Source organism: Pristis pectinata, chromosome 21 (assembly GCF_009764475.1).
Source record: "Pristis pectinata isolate sPriPec2 chromosome 21, sPriPec2.1.pri, whole genome shotgun sequence".
NCBI classification, from domain to species: Eukaryota; Metazoa; Chordata; class Chondrichthyes; order Rhinopristiformes; family Pristidae; genus Pristis; species Pristis pectinata.
The window spans coordinates 13,962,777-13,980,607 of record NC_067425.1 but is presented as its reverse complement, the minus strand read 5'-3'; the positions used below and the strand labels follow the sequence as shown (position 1 = coordinate 13,980,607).

Genomic DNA, 17,831 nt, shown 5'->3' with positions numbered 1-17,831 from the left:
AGATTTCCCCTGGTGCTCTAGTTTCCTCCCATATTCCAAAGATGTGTTGGTTATTAGTGGGAGAATGGAATTGATGAATTGCTCCCAGAGCTAGCATATAGATTGAAGGGAGTGAATGGCCTCCCTATGTCACAAGGAAATCTGAAATTCTGATGCTGACCATAAAGTAGCATATTACATTTTCTGCAAAGGTGATTTAAACCGCACCTTCTCTCGCCTTCCTGTTTCAGCTTCTTTCCATGCCAGGAACACTATTGTCTTTTAGTTCATAGCCAGAGTATTGCCATGACATTCACCATCTGATGGCACCAACCTTATCTGAATTAACCCCTCCTCTGTCTCTATTGTAAAATTTGCTTTATTAACCCAGTTACAAATATTAAACTGGTCAGCATTTTTTTTTTAAGACATCAGTTGCAAATCCAAGTTTTCACAAACAATTCCAACCCTATCCCTGGTCATTATCTCCTGCTGACTCAGCTGACGTTCTGGATGTTCTTCCTGAGCCCATACTGCACCAAATGACCCCAAATCCTGTCCATCCCAATGATGCCTTATCACAAGCCTCTGTCTCTATCCCAACCTTTCTGCTGCAACACCATTCATGACTTCCTCACCTCCAGACGTTTCAATCCCATGCTCTCTTGGCAGTCTCCCTGTGCAAATCTAAATTCATCTTTAATTTGTAATCAATTCCTGCTGTCCATATTATGTATCATGTCAAATACTACATCTCCCTTACTCTTGTTCTCACTGACTCCATGCTATATTTGGTCGTGCCTTCAACTAAGCAGGCTCCAAAATTTCCAAAAATTTTGTTCCTTAAATCATTCTGTCTCCATGCTTCTCTTGCTGCTTCCTCCGACACCCATCTTAGAATCCACCTTCTCCGTACCTCTGGTCATTCCTTGCACTGTTTCTACCTCAGTGCCCAATATTTTCTGATTCCTCCTCAAGGTAGCATATAAGAGGATTTTTGTACATTAAAGTTTCCACTCAAGTATGTTGTTGCTAAACTAGACTGGTTCCAGCTGCTCACCATCTGAAAGTGGTCGTGCAACTTCAGATCTCAAAAACTGCCAACTCCTGTCTACACAAGAATGAAAATTGTGATCCCAGAAAGAAAAATTGATTTTTTTTATTGCACTGTATAAATATAACTCAAATTATAATGATCCACACCACTTTATACACAATTATAAATATTTTAATGGTACTCCTGTCCATGCCCTTGATAGTGGACTTTAGTTTGCTTGGATGATGTGTTCAAGCTTGCTCACAGCTCCTCATTGTTGAAGTCCATGTGAGGTGAGCTGGCAACAGAAGCTAGAATTGTCAGCTGAGCACTGTCCCTTGTCAGAGCTTGGTAGCTGCAGTAAAATGATAGCACTGGAATATTATCCCCTCCAGCTCTGTCAGTAATGAACATATTTGACTGCATTGGGTTGGGATTGGTACTCCTACTTGCCAATTGATGTGCGTGTGTGCATGTGCGTGCTCAATCTTTTAAACAATGTTCCTACCAGATTCTGCATTTATTTACATGCTTCTGTGCAGTTCATTGTACTAAATGCCATTGCATTAGAATGATTTTTATCTGCAAAAATGTTTTAAAACTGAGGTCATTTTTTTTAAATGATGCAAGGAGAAAAACAGCCTCATTGCTGTTTTGATCTGAATTAACATAATGAAAAGCAGCAGGTCGGCAAAACCTGTAAAGGATTAGAGTGGCTCTGCATACCCCTTTTCAGACTGCATCCCTGTTTATGCTAGTATACCGTAAATGAGGGAAAGTCTGATATATTTTTAACAATGAGCAGTTTATTCCTTGGCATGTTCTGTGGTCTCTGTTGAATTTTTAATATTTTTTCCCTGCTTTGAAATCTCAAAGTTCAGTGGCTTTTGATTGGCTCAGTTGTTGGCACGCCTTGCATATTTCCCCAGCTGAGTTCAAGTGATCCCTGTGATCATTGGTTCCTTTGGCTGTGTGGTTTAAAAACTATTTGAAAGTGGGTCAGCAGACTGCGGCCAGACAAGGGACAAGAAAAAACATTCGTAGGGAAGAAAGCTTCCGAAGAAAGCTTCTTTGAGGTTAACCTCACAGTTAACCATTGATTAAATTCATAATTTTCAACATTATTCTTTTTAGGGACGACAAAAACTCGCTAGGTTTAATGCCCGGGAGTTTGCAACCCTGATTATTGACATTCTTAGTGACGCAAAGAGAAGGCAGCATGGAAAGACGCTAGGTAGTCCGACGGGTAAGTAGCTTTTTAAGTACTTTAAAGCTGTGTAGTTTGGTATTTCTGCTGCAGTTTGGGTATTTTGAAATATTTATTCAGATTTATAGATTTTATTGCCTACTGTATAATTTTAAAATCAATTCAGATATTTTAATGCATTGCGGTGCAGTAAGACTCTTATTATCTATTCCAATCTCTTGTATATCATTTATGGGTGACGTCAGGGAACATTGGTAGATTAGTGGATGAGCAGCCCAGGAACCCCCTAGTGGTCACACAGCATTCTCATCACATCCCAATCTAGTAGAATTAACATGAGCTTTAGGTACAAATATGGAAGTTTGATAATTTTTAAAAATATTTTACACTTATGAGCCAAGGTGAAGTTGATTCTGTAAGTTAATGCAAAATAAACAATTTAAGGGTTTTTAATTCTAGCCCAGTCTATTTAATTCTAGCTCAACAATTTAATTCTAGCTCTTTAATTCTAGCTTAATTTTTGCCACCACCTCAAAATGAATGGATAGTATTTTGCTTGACCATAGAAAGCCCAGCTTTAAATCAGATGTATAGGAGCATATATAAGCACCCTGATGATGATCCTGGTCTCCCCATAAAGCAATGGCTGGTGTTCTTAATTGTATCGCAATCAACATTCAGAGAACGTAGCATTTAATACACCAGCAAAATTCACAGATTCTGCAAGACCAACAAACATTAATATGACTGCACATATCATTGTTTCAGTCTGTTCCTTTTGATGTCTGTTTTAAGTGCAGGCAGGGAAATTTGGTGTCTGGGACAATCTGCTTTACTCATCCTGTTATGAATGTGTTCTCCTCATGCATTGTGTCAGTAAGCAAAGGTGTAGTAAGAGATCCTGATTTGTGGGTTTCCTTCTCGCCTATCACACCACACACCTCCACCAACACCTTAAACATGAAACACACATATATACTTGCCACCTTTCCACTCCTCTCCAGCTGACTCTCTTAAAGCTGAAGTTTATTGAGCAATTTGTGATGTCCACCTTGTTGCCATGACTGGTGTTATCCTCAGTAATCCATCTTTCTCAATAAGAGAAAAACTCCACCTTCAGCATCTTGGAAGTTGGTTGAGCTGGGTGGTCGGTGGTTGGCATTAAACAGAAACTTGATAAACATTGACAAAGTAGAGCCTAGGTTTCCAATAATGCTTTATTAAGAGCATTCCATGATTTGAGTCCAGTGAAAGTGCGTGACTAATGATACATGTCCAATCAAGAACAGGGTGCAGTTTGGAGAGGAACAAAATACTCGTGTCTTTACTGCTTTTGTTCTTTGGCAGAAGCCATGGTTTGGAAATAGGGTTTTGAGATGTTTTGAAAGAATGGTAGTTAGGTGTTGCAAAAGATCCTGTGAATTTCATATATTTATGTCACAAAGAGCCAAATCTGAACTGAGAATTTACCTCAAGCCCTCAAAAGCTTCTGCACATGTCATAAATCAAGTAAGTGTTGAAATGCTCTCTAATTCTCTCAATAGATGCAGCAGAACACTCAAAAGATAGTCACCCAGGCCACCGTGGTATGCTTAATCAATGCCACCCATCCACTAATTAGTCTTAAAAGTCAACCCTCCACCACCAGCTCATTGACTTAAATATATGCAATCCACAGGATCTTCACGTTAATTCAATTGTTTTTAAGTACCCTTATCACTGTTCTTAAGTACCCATGTCATTGCTTTTTCACTTTTGCTGGACCTAAATCCTGCAATGCTTCACCTAATATAATTTTGATGCACCATCGGCTTAAGAACTGTCGGAGTTCAGGAATGCAGTCCATCACTGAATAAATGCACCCTTATCACACCGTGAGAATAGGATGTGTGCTATTGGTGTCTTTAAAGAAAGTGGAGAAATGTGCTTTTGAAGATTTTTTAACTGCTGAGGAAAATAGTTGTACTGAAAATAGCTCTTCCTCCAGACCACTGCAAAATGTTGGCCTTCCTTCAATTTTGTAACATGAAAATTATTGAGATTCAAAGGTTTTGAGAGAAATGGGATGGCATGATTATGAATCAAAGACCTTTTGAATGCCTGTGAAAACTGATTTATTGGTTTTGATCCAATATCATTGATTTCTGATTCTTTTTGCCAATTTTTAATGGTGTTTGTAATTTAAATATTTTAATATGGCTTTCTTTTCTAACATTTGCTCTTTTGCACACTGTTCAAATGTTATTACGTGTTTTCCCTGTGTGGGAAAAGATTTTTCTGGCAAAAAAGCTTTACATTAACATGTCTATGGTTTTGTTTAAATACAGCTGTAAGTTCTGGCCAGACTTAAAATTTTTTCTCCTGTTAAGTTATTTTGTTTAATCTCTTCAGAGGCCTGTGAGCAACTATCAGTGTCTTGCACACTATATTTAAGACTCACCAAGACAATCCGTCAGATGTGGTGTACTGACATTTTGTTCAACCTGTGTAAATGGGTTGCTTGGAAGAACAAGACTGGAGTGGGCATACTGATGGATTTATTCTCCCCATGGGTAGTATTGGCTCAGCACTTTCAGTAGAATGATGCCAACTTTTCATGTTTGCGTCCTGTAGGTGGTTATTATCTTACTCCTTTAAACAAGTAAAATTAGTTGTAATGTCAAGTGAAAGTTTTTTTTTCATTAAGAAACTATAGATTATCTTCTACGGAACCAAAATGACCGTCCTGACAGTGATTTTGGTGATGATCAGCATGATTATGATAGTGTAGCTTCGGATGAAGACACAGACGCTGAGTTACACCGAAACGCATCCTCATCGAGAAACAACAGAGCTAAGGTGAGCAGTGAAAATCTGGGATTAGGAGTTTGGTTTTCAATCAGAAGTTGATGGACAACTTTGCTTTAACAATAGCCTTTTAAATATTTATTTATTTTGGAACAATTGTAGCATTTTTAAAGTTGGTTCTGTTTTAAGTGGCTTTCTTTGTTCGGCTTTTTCCAGTAGGATGAGCATTTCCAGTAGGATCTTTGCTCATGCAGCTGTTTTGAAGTGACGGGTCTCTCAATATTTCCTCTTGTTCCACAACCATACAGTTGAGAGAAGATCATGTTTGAGGGAATCAGTGTAAATTTATGCCTTTCCAGTGTAAATTACCTCACTAAAACCACTCTGTTTTATGTCGCTGTGTGATCTTGAAACGCAAAAACTTGGATTGTTGGGAGATTATGATAGGTGATCAAGTAGTAAAACAAATATGGCTGTTGTGTCCTTATGGAATTTATGGGTCAAGGCTTGACAAGTGATTTCGTTCATAATTTTTGTAGCCTCATCATTTCCTTGTCATGAATTTAAATTTTTATTATTATTGATCAAGAAGTTTCATGAAATCTAGAAGTACTTTTTCACAACATTGGATGGTGTTAGTTTCTACTGTACAAAGGATATTGTGACAGTGCAATTAAAGGGTCAAAAGATTGAATCCAGGGTTGGTGGGTTTGTGACGCGAAGAGCGACTAAACCTATGATCCCAAATTTAGAAAATCGAGAGGTGATTTTATTGAAACATACAAAATTCTTACAAGGCTTCACAAGATAAATGCAAGGATAATGTTTCATCTGGCTGTGGAATCTATAACAGAAGTCCACTGTCTCAAAATAAAGGGTTGACCGCTGTGGACAAGATGAGCAGACTTTTTTTTACCCAGAGGCAGTGAATCCTTGGAATTCTCTACCCAAGTCTGTCACAGTGGTGCAATCGCTTAGTGTATTCAAGGGAGATCAATAGACTTTTAGATATTAAGGGAATCAACATATGTGAGTGATGCCCAGATCTGAAAAGTGAATAAATATTTGAGGTTGGTGCAGGAAAGTAGTATTTAAGGAAATGAATGGCCATCTGTTTTTGTTTATATTCTAACCACTGAAGTATTGGCGCTCCACATATTTGTTTATGTAGGCGTTAAACAAGGGCAAACTAATGTGGCTTAAGTGACTTTATGTTGATATAATAAAATAGTTCATGCTGTGACTTAATTTTCAGTCTGTTTTGGTCCTGCATGGGTTCAAAAAATCTCTTGTATTAGTGCACATATTTTGCGTAACTACTTATATTTTCAAGTTTATGGGAACAGGCCAGTTTTTTTCTCAAATGTCTTTAATGCACAATTAAATCTGCATTGGTCATAGAAGTTTTTGTAGAGACCAGCTGGAATTTTGTTTTCTTTTCATACAATTGATATGAACTATTTTCAACTACTCATTGCCTCAAACCTTTTGATCTAGAGTATCTAAGGAAAACATCAATGGATCCATTCAGGTCAAATTTGGATTTACTGTTTCTATCACAAGTACAGCCAGTGCTTAAATTTTACAGACTTTAACTTCAGTAACAATCAAGTTCTGCTGGCTGGTTCCTCTAAAATTGCTGCACTTTGAGTAGTGGGTGAAGGCAAGTAAGCAGGTTGATTCTCAGCATTGGCAATGTTTTGCTTTATTTTCTTTTACTTTGCCTCAAATTTCCAAATGTTAGTTTTGTTGATTAATAGATACTTTGGAAAAAATTATCCTGTTTTTACATGAAAACTATTAGCATAATTTGCTTATCCATAAGATGTTTTCCCCAATTCCATTTGTCATCCTCAACCCTTCTTGTCAGCCAGAAGAGTTGCTGCTTTCAGCACTGCTACAATCTGTTCACTATCTTTTCTCTGTGCTCCAGTGCAAATACAGTAGATCAGAAATATAAATGTGCCATGACAGGAACTTAAGTTTTCAAATTGATCCCAAAATAGAGTGCATACATATTGCACCATATTTCTGCTACAAGTCAAGAAATGCCATTAAGCTTGCTAATCACAGAAGACTAGTTTAGGTCTTATCCAAGCATTTTTTTAAAAAGGTGTTTTCCTTATCTATGAAACCAAGACCTAAATTGGCAATTAAGGAACAGAAGCAAAACAGCTTTCACTGTCCCTATATTGTGTTTGCAAGAATTTTGTAAATGTACCATTTAAATGTTGTGGTGCATTTTTAGTCGTTAGGTAACACTTGCCACAAATGATCAGGAGCCTAGACGATTTCAATGCATTTTTAACTGTCACAGATGTGCCTATTTAGATATTTTTTCATTCGGAATAAAAAGATAATGGTAGCTTTTAGATTATTGTTGTGCTATTCAGATGCTTGTTAGGTTTTCAATGACGCTGAACTGAATTGAGATTGTCCCCAATTCTTTTATGATCCTGAATGACTTAAAAGAGAGAGCTTGTCTCTAATGCATGCTAATTTATAGAGATTTTGAGAGTTCTAATATGCTGTGTTATTGTTCTGTTAGTATTTTTGATCTGTGCTCAACAACAACAAAAGTAAAAGGGAGGGTTTCAATTTTCCAAACTTGTATACACATGATAAATACCAGATAATAGTCCAACATTGAAAATCCTATTTGTGAGGTATCGGGGAGGTGGAGTGGTTATGTCACAAGTTTAAACTATGAGCAGGTGATGCTATTTAAAACTTTTTTACTAAGTAATTTTATCAAGGATTGCTTGATGTTGTCCAAATAATATTAATGCTTTGAAGGTTATATTATCAATCCTGATCATTGGGAATTAGAGTTTAAAAAATTTTGACTGTTATTTACATACAAATGTAAGAGTTAGCATGAGTAGCCCTCCTGCCCCCTGAAGCCTTCTGTGCCATTTAATGATATCATTAACTGACCTGACTGCAACCTTAACTCTGCAATACTGTCTACCTGGGACAACTTTTCACCTTGGTGTGTTGCTCCAGATTCCAGCATCTGTAGTCTCTTGTGTCTAACTTTTCACCTTGTTGCTCTGCTTCCATTGTCCTTTGAGGAAGTGAATCTAGGGGTGCCAAGTCTTTGGAAGAGAAAATTGTCTCATTTCTATCATAAATGGTTGACCCTTTTTTTCAAAAAAAAAGTGACCCCTGGTTCTGGATTCTTACCACATGCACCCTGTCAAGATCTTTCAGGTTCTTTTCTGTTTCACTCACACCCCTCTCATTCTTTTCAGTTTCAATGGTACAAGCATAGCCTGTCCAACCTTCTCTCATAAGACAAACCCATTCTAGCTATTAATCAAGTAAATCTTCTCTGATCTGTCTCAAACACAACATTAACATCCTTCCTTAAACAAAGGGACCAAAGGGAAAATAATATTCCAGAGGTGCTCTCACCAATGTCCTATATGACACCAGCTTAACCTTCCTACTTTTGAATTCATTCACCCTAGCATTTCTCAGCTTGAGAGTACATTTTGACCTATTAAGATTCATACTAACTCATGAGGAGGAAATTTGGAAGAAATAATTTTAACTCAAAAAAGTAAATGCACCAAGCTTTGTAAATAGTGATATTGACCTTTGTTGAATATGAGGGAAAAAAAACTCAAGATCAAGTTTTGATGGGTGTTTGAAATTTTAAGCTGTGAGAATTATCAATATATTCTTTCAACACCTCAGAAAAAGATAAGTTTACAAAGAAAATAGGAGTAAGAGTGCACCATTTACCCCTCTTGCTTGTTGTGCCAACAAGATCATGGCTGACCTTCTACCTCAGCATTTTTTAAAAAATTCTATCCCCATATTCCTTGAGTTGTCTAATATCCAAAAAATTATATTGATCTTTTACTGAACCTCCACAGCCCCCGGAGTAGAGAATTCCAAAGATTCACCACTCTTTCAGCAAAGAGTTTAATATGGAAGAGGAATTGTCACAGCAATTGTATCCAAATATGAGGGGAGAATAAACCTCTTCGACAATCTACTGTTGGCCATCATTGTCACACTTTCAGACCATCTGTATTTTATTCCCTATAAAATAAAAAGCATCTTTTCTGAGCCGCCTTTTATCACCCACCCCCACAATTCTATTTGGCCCTCTTTCTACAGCTCAACTCAAATAGTGGCCTTTAGTCAACAACCAAATTGTAAGCCATTAACTCTAGGCCACATGTTTGCAATTCCTTTACAGGAAGGACCAACTCCCCAACCCTGCACCACCCTTAATTTGTTAGTTCAAAAATTTGCACCCATAAAATACAGCTATTCCTGTGTGATTAATCAAATGTAAAGAGATCCTTCATGAAACTGATGGATAAAAATGGAGGGAACCATGCTTCCTTTGACTAGAAGGAAGACGGAAAAGAAAGGAAGCAAAAAATGAACACAAGTGGGAGACGTGTAATGACAGGTGGTTTTTCTTTCAGTCATTGTTAATGTGGTGCAAATGGCAGCTACAGCATTAGATTTGGTACTTTTACAGCCTTGGTTCATTACTTGGGTAAAATGGTTGTTCATTTTTTTCTACAAAAAAAAATTTCCTTTTAAATCTCTAGAGCATGGATTCATCTGACTTGTCAGATGGTCCCATAACACTGCAGGAGTATTTGGAGGTGAAGAAAGCTTTGGCTGCATCCGAGGCCAAGGTTCAACAACTAATGAAAGTAAATAATAACTTAAGTGAAGAACTGCGCAGACTTCAGCTGCAGGTGAGTGGAAATTAATTAGGATTCTAGTAGCAGAAAGGTTGCATTTTTTATTATTATTGAGAGTAAATATATCAGAAAATTTTAAAATGGCCAATAAAAAAACTGTTAAATTTGCTGTCTCAAGAACATGTTTGATTTCATCGTTTCTGGATATATTGAAGGGCAAGTTGTTATTTTTGAAAAGTTCATGAGATCGTTTGCAATCTGGATAAGAAGAATGATTTCAAAAGTAAATATTTCAGGTGTATGTCAGGTTCATCTATTTGATTTAGAACCATGTGTAGTCATTTGGTTTAGTTGATTACTGGTCCTCATCGATTAGATATATGGCATCAAAGCTAATATGACTCAGATCTGAAACAGAAGGTCTATTTCAATATCCTTCATTGAGTATGTATACTGTATGTATGTTAGTTCTCCATCCAGTGTTTGCAGCTTGTCCACATTAAATTTGATTTGGCTTTATGTATTTTATCCAACTACTCATACCTGGCTGATTACTGCAATTACATTGCCCCTCCCTTGTTTTGCATCAAAGCCACGCAAAGCTGATTGTTTCAGTAAACAAGGCCATTACATCTTCACCTCCAAACCAGGCTGCAGTATCTGTATCTTGTGCTCACTTTGCCTGGGTCACATGACCTACCATTCTGGTTCTGATGCCCATTCTGGGCAATGCATTTGCACCTTATTGCTACTGGGTCCATAATTGGTCAAGTTAGTGTTCCAATGAGCTGGATTTGTAAATAAAAGTGCAGCTGTTGCCATCCTTGAGTTGATGAGAATGAAAAACTGCACCAAGCGCTTTGAGCGTGAATAAATGATGCTTGGTACTGCAGGCATCTGTAATTATTATTGTTTCTTTGATTCCTATGATCTACTTAAATATTCACTAGATTATTCCTTTCTTCTTTACTCCCAGCACCCCCCCCCCCACCGATCCTTCCCTAATAGCGCGCACTCCCTGTCCCTGTACTGGTTAATCCCATCTGTTTAGGGTTTTATTCTGCCATCTAGTCATGTCAGCTAAATTGCAGATGAGCCTTTTAAATTTATAGCCGCTGCATGCTGTTAGACCTTAGGAAGTCTTCCCTTTGACAGTATTTGGTCCATTTTTGTTTACAGCTTTTGCAGTGTTTGATCTTGACATGCAGTGCTTAATGTGAAGCTGAAGCAGATATTACAGAGCCAACAAAGTTTGGCCTTTTCCAGTTTTGTCAGCATTCCTCATCGTTATGAACATTCTGTACCATAAACAATTATAGTCTGTGCTGTGAGGCCAGTTTGCAAAATTGTTTTTTTACTTATTGCTTTTCACTAAGAAGCAAGAAAATTAATGGTTTGATAGCTTAAGCTCCTCGGTTATGTTAGAGTATCAGTAGGAAAACCTTAGCTACTTTTCTTAATTAAATCCATTCCACGAGCCAGGCCTTTTCCAAAACAAGTACACAAAGTTTGGAGCTCTGCCACAGGTAAAGTTAATGGTGGAGAAAAATGTTGGCACTTGTGCTTTGCCATTAAAGGTAAAAATAACAGCATTGCTGTAGCCTATTAGTCACAGGAATATTGGCTCTGTACTGTTGTAGTTGATTTCTTTCGCCTTGCTGCCAATTTTCCAACCCATACACAGCACGTCTTGGTTTGTAATTGGCCTTCCAGTTTGAAACTAAAATCTGGGTGTGGCCTGTAGTTGACTTGCATTGAGAAGGAAATTCTGGAAGCTAGATTTACAGAAGTGGTTAATCCTTGGGGCAGCACTGGTTTGGTCAAATGTGAAGGGCGTGTGAACTATTTTCCCCACTTTCTGATTTGAGAAAGTTGGTGTCAGAGATGAAGTTGCCTGAAGTTTTCATTTTATAATTCAGTTTTACATAATACACTAGTTTTGGGGCACATATCAACATGCGAATCTATTTGTGTTGTAGCTTCTGTGTTTACTAGCTTTTGGTACAATTAATTATGATTGAAAAGTGTTAAAATCCTCCCCCCTCTCTCATACCAGCAAGAATCTAATTGCAAGAACCTATTACCACCTCCTGTTTCCTATAAAGAACAAGCACAGCTGCACAAATGCCAGGTGGCATACTTGGTCTTAACAGACTGGAGTGCACTGTATTTTCTATAAGGCACTGAAACTTGACAACAATAATAGGCAGTTAATATCCATTAATGGGCAGTTCCCTGTATTTTTTTTGATAAGTAGGTTGGTAGTTTACAGCCATGATTGGAAGGAGCACAATGTTAAACCTAAGTTGCCAGCTAACTGGATCTTTGAGTACATGCCATACTGTGTCCTTTTATTATAATGCCATCCCCCTTACTATTTTCACTACATTGTGAAGAGTTTTTAAAAGCAAACTGAGTTTGTAAAGCAGTTTGATGCATGTACCACCCAATGCCAGCATTTTGGCCATCAGTTTATTTACCATATAAATAATTAAACTAATTCCAGTCACTGCCTTGAAATATGATTTTAAATATGACTTGTGTTTATAAATGTGTATGTTTGCCAAGAACATTGTTAGTCATTTTAAATGTTAGTTGCAGTATTTATTGAAATATTTGTACAGTATCCATCTGCACTATGGAATAACTTGCATTTTTGTTTTTCTTTTAATAGTAATGATGTAATGGGCCAGACTTTGAGGTTCTAATTGTGTTTACTTGAAATCGTTGTCCAAAATAAAGTGAGGCCTTTGGCAATAGGATAGTGACAACTTGTAAGGAAAGCCAGCATGGTGCCTGTGCAGCAAAAAATCTATTTGGATGATATTGGTTGTGGGGGGCCAAGGAGAGAACATGTCCACAAACAGGCTTTAAAAAAAACCTGATAGCCAGTTAAGCCACACCCTTCGAAGGCCAGAACTATCAATGACTGAAAATTAATGTTTCAGAAATGCATAAACTGTTCAACTTTCTAAAAAATGCTTAATCTTTAAAAATCCTAAAAGACATGTAAAAAGCCTAAAACAATTAAAAATAATTTAAAAACACTCAAGTAATTTAAAAACTAGATCCAACTTCACAATACTCACCTCTGTCCCTCACAGCCATTCCTCTCCATTGACAAACGATGCTTCATTAGCAGATTTCTCACTAAGCATTGAGGAGCTTCTGTCAAGAGGGGTGTGGAGACAAAACACAGCAAAACAGCATCTACCAATTTGATTGCAGCTTTGGAATTTCTGTGCTTCTGTGTGCACATATATCCTAAAGAAGTTAAATAAATACTTTTGCCGACTTTTTCCTGCAATATCTGAGCTGAATGATTAAACAAAAGCTTCTGTTGTTGAAGTGGATTGCTGCGGTACATGGACTTTCGAAGCATTCCTCACAGTTAATGTTGACTTTGAAGAATTAGGTTACATAACCTCCAGGTTTAACAAAATATTTGTCCTATCTCCTCGGTCAAGAATTACAGAAGGCAGGAAGTCTTATGCTGCTTGTGTTAGTAACCTGGGATTAAATTTGGCCTTGTTTTGCACTTATTTGTTTCTATTAGGCCATCCATTTTATCCAACATCCAGATTTCCACCACTGCAAACAGGTTTACTGTCTTATTTTTTTCAATAGTTGGAGAGTCAGCAGAAAATGAGTAACTTGCAAATAAGCAGATACCATGAACATTTAACCCGAGTATGACTCCTGTAACTAGCCATTATAAATAGATTTGAATATTAAGTCTATCAGATTTCAGTTCTAAGAATTTATTCTTTTCCTGTCCACATAGCATTCCAATTTTATTTTTAGTTTATACATCCAAAATAATCATGATACAACAGAATAAAAGTGGTTTCTAAAAGGGTACATAAATGGGGAAAAGAGGAAGGTGCAAAATGCAGTGCACAAGAATTGGGGACTTAATGTTAAGTTTATAACTAAAGAGATGTGGACCAATGGTCAACGTGTGTGTATTAACTTAGGTTTTCCTTGATGTCATCTCTCAAAATTACTCTGGAATCAGCAAATATTAAAGTTGGCAACAATGACCAATTTTATTTAATTGTTTGTCTATAGTGATTGGCTATCCTAATCAAATTGCCATTGAGAGAAACTGAGGATATAAATGTGTCCAAACTTCCATGAGTGTTTGCACTGGCACCTTTGACATTTCTGCTTTACCCAATGTTTCATATGGTTTGGGGCAACCCTAACTTGTTTGGCTATTGAACTGGAGAAATATAAATGGTTAAGAAATACATTTTTGTACACAACCATACTAATATTTAATAAACACTGATTTCTAACTGTGAGAATATAAGATAACATACTGTAGTCATGGCAAAAGTACTGAATCTTAGTCCTCTGCACTTTTCTATATTACACATCACTGTCAAATTTTTAACAAAAGAAATGTTTAAATTATGCAATAACTGAATGAAGGTGGGACCTGAATAGATATTAAATTACTATTTTTAAGATGTTGTGGATTTCTTTCATTATATGTCAGATTAACAAACTGCAGACAGAGAATGCACAAATGAAGCAACAAACTCCTAGTCTGCATCCATCATCAGCTGCCAGTGACCGCCAGGAGCTTGCCCCCCATACAAGCACAAATAGACGCGATCGGCAAGCTGTTTCCATGTATGAAACCAGATCTGGGCAGAAATCTTTTGGACAAACTACCGATGATATTGTCACAAGACTTCAGCCTTTGGACTGCAGTGTGAGTTTATGCTTGCAAAATGGATTTAATTTCATACCTAAAGCATATTGACCTTTACTAACTTATCAGTGCTTAATCATTGCCAACTAAGCTAAGATTTGTTTAGTTTATGGATAATATCTTGTAAAAACAGGAAGGCAGCAACTCCCTTGCCCTCTAAATCAACTTAACTATATATTTAAATGTCTCAACTTGGCTAAATGATAGATTAACTGATAAAAATTAAATTATTATTTTTCAGTTAAGTAAGTTTAGCTACTTTATCAAATTTAAGATTACCTCGTGCTGTGTTGGCCCATTGAGATAGAGATGAATGTAATTATAGGTTCCAACTAATCCTTGAATTAACTTTCCCTTTTTCCTGGATCAGCTAGGAGAAGAATAAATGCGCTAAAGTTGGGAAATGGGCAAAATCCAGTAGCTATAAAGCTTCATTGTGGGCTTAACATGAAAATCTATATTGTTTCTATTCCATTTGGAAACTGGAATGAAATCTAATGGAGTCCAAAGGAGTAGATGTGAGAGTTGGTCATTGGCAGTTCTGGTCCAGTCAGTGAGAAGAGAGAACAAAATTTGCACTAAAGCAGCTGGATACTGTAAGCACACAAATATTTGTAGTGGGTGATGAGGTGGGTGGCAGGAAAGGAGTCAAATTGCTTTATCTTTAGAAAAAGATTGTTCAAATCCTCAAACTACAAATGTAAACTATGTGCTCAAGGTTCTCTATGTGTACTAACACTGTGTAGATGAAACATTTGTTGGGAAACTCTATTTGATTTTTCTTTTGCTGGTGATGCAGTAAAGCCTCCAAGAAAATTGAGATCAGAGGACAATTAAATCAGATCATATATAATTATGTGAATACTGTTTTTGAGATTACTTCAATAAGAGATATTGCATTGATTCATTTTAAGGCTTTGTGTTAATGTTGCTTCATTTGTGCTATTTTGTTCTATTAATTCAATATGCATGAGCATTAACAGAATTCACATTCTGCCAGTAGGTCTTACATGAGATAACTTTGTTTGACACTGTCAGCATGAAACTGTTTAACCAATAGTTTTCTACAAACTGCAAGTTGTTTGTAGCAAGTTATATGCATGGTTTATTTTTGAAAGTTCATTAATGTCTATGTGCATGCCATTGTTTACACTGTCCCTTCCATGTTACAGATTCGCAGGGGTGTCTCCGTGACCTCTGTACCCTTTCCCTTCTCTCCGCAGCACTCCTGTTCACAGGACTGCGGCAGATCCGTGGTTAAGTACCATCTCAGTTGGGCTCAAGTAAGAAGGGGCAGAAAGGATTCCAGCAAGTGTCCTAGGCTCATGTATCCATGCCTTTTGCATGGATTTGGTTCCTTCTATAATCTTGGCTTCTCTTTTCCCTTCAAAGATGGGAGGTTCTTTTTTTGGAATGCCTTTATGATAAATATCAAAGAAATTTCAGATCATATTTTTAATAATTTTTTAATGAATTATATAATTCTACATTTCAAATAAGTTTCATTGCATTGTACACAAACATGGTCTGCTTTTTATTTAGTCACTGTTATAATTTACCATTTTGTTGATAAGAAAGGATCAGTTAGACTTGTGTTATCTTCCTAACCAAAGGACCTATGGAAATCCACCACTTGTCCTGTAGTGTATCATAACAGTTTATATAATCTGTAATTTGTCACAGATGCACATAATTTTGTCAGTTTGTCCTGAACATAATTTGTAACATTACAGTAGCAATTTTGAAAGAGAATAATCCAGTGATGGTACAGTTTAAAAGAAATCAAACTTGCTCACTTGTAAGAGAACCCAGAGAGACTTTATACTTGCTGCATTTTCCAGTAATATTGGTGCTGAAAATGCTGTCCTGAGCCCTCCACTCTATATAGTATGCACGGCCATGTATAAAAGGAAACAAGAATTGAGGTGTTCCTGCTCCCAAAGGTGTTTCTCCCAATTCAAGCCAATTTCTTAAATTCATATTTCCCTTATAACCCGACTAATTTATGGTAAAGAAACCAAGGAAATTGTTTTGTCTTCAAAATTACTCATTATTACCCAACAGCCTTGATTCAGTTTTAGACAGAGGCCAAACTATTTAATTTGGGAAAGGAAAGACAGGGCAAGGAGGTACAATCTTTAAAGTAGATGTAAGCCTTTTAAGAGTGAAATCAGGGTTGGGGGGGGGGGAGCATTTTTAATCCAAAAGCGTAAATTTAGAACTGAAAAATTATCAATGAGAGTTCAACTGATTTGTTTCAAGACAGTTTGACAAATTCTGTTCAACAAGGCTCCTAAAAGATAGAGCGAAGGTGAGTAATAAAATTGAGGTACAGATCTGTTGAAATCCAATAGAATGGGAAATAGACTGAGAGACTGAATAGATGCACCTGCAACTACATATCCCTCTATTTCGAGAACATAGAATGGTACAACACAGAACAGGCCCTTCAGCCCACAATGTTGTGCCAACATAGCTAATCCCTCCCTCCTACAAAATGCCCGTATCCCTCCATTTTCCTCTCATTCATGTGCTTAAAAGCACACAATGAATTTGCCTCCACCACCCTATCAGGCAACACATTCCAGGCATCCATCAGTCTCAATAAAAAAAAACTTACCCCTCACATCTCTTCTGAACCTACCCCCTCTCACCTTAGCAGATATCTGTAAACTGGTCAGGTATGATAGCAGAATGGTTATGCTTAAGGATCACTACTGTCTTTAAGTGAAAGAAATCTGCTTTCCTTTTCTATCTAACCAATATACGTCTCTGGGACCACAGCAACGTATTTGGCTCTTCACTGGCCCCCTGAAATGACCAGCTCATGTTAAACAGGTAGAAAAACAACAAGGTGAACCACCTGTGCTATGCACAGCCAGCCAAGTCAGACTGAGAAGTGTATAGGAAAACAAACTCCATTGCTCTTGCCTACAGTCACCAAAATTGGATAAGCTGCTCGAAGCAACAGCCAGATGCAGGTACAATTCTGTAAGTGTGACTTCCGAGCAATATCCCAGTCTATAATTCCTCAATCTCCCTGGCTATGTCCTGACCTATGAGGAGGACAGATGAGAGGAGGTGGCACAGTGGTGGACAGTCAGGAGGGAATGGCCCAGTGAGACATCAGCATCGATTTCAGACCCCATTAAACATAATGGTATCAAATCAAACATGAGCAAGGAAATTTCCTGCTGATTGCCAGCCTCTGTCTATTGAATCAGTACTCTATTTTGAATGCACTTTAAAGAACTGAGAGTAGCACACATACAGAAAGTACTTGCATTTTGACTCCCCAAAGCCTTTCCACCGTCAACATGGCACAAGTCAGAAGTGTGATGAAATATATTTCACTTGCCTGGATGAATGCAGCTTCAACATTCAGGATGCTAGAGACCATCTGGGACCATACAACCTGATTAG

At 37.3% G+C, this 17,831-nt stretch overlaps 1 protein-coding gene across 11 annotated transcripts in view; it reads left to right on the top strand.

Annotated features, from left to right (window-relative positions):
- git1 (G protein-coupled receptor kinase interacting ArfGAP 1) overlaps window positions 1-17,831 on the top strand; it is a 161,690-nt gene that overhangs the window by 129,742 nt on the left and 14,117 nt on the right. For 3 of the 11 annotated variants that reach the window (XM_052035342.1, XM_052035337.1, XM_052035336.1), the window contains 5 exons: window positions 2,150-2,261; window positions 4,909-5,060; window positions 9,587-9,739; window positions 14,190-14,408; window positions 15,581-15,691. In XM_052035342.1, the coding sequence (XP_051891302.1) occupies window positions 2,150-2,261; window positions 4,909-5,060; window positions 9,587-9,739; window positions 14,190-14,408; window positions 15,581-15,691 (747 nt within the window). The remainder of the gene's footprint in view (window positions 1-2,149; window positions 2,262-4,908; window positions 5,061-9,586; window positions 9,740-14,189; window positions 14,409-15,580; window positions 15,692-17,831) is intronic. The other 8 variants (XM_052035340.1, XM_052035338.1, XM_052035343.1 and 5 more) reach the window with 6 other exon arrangements.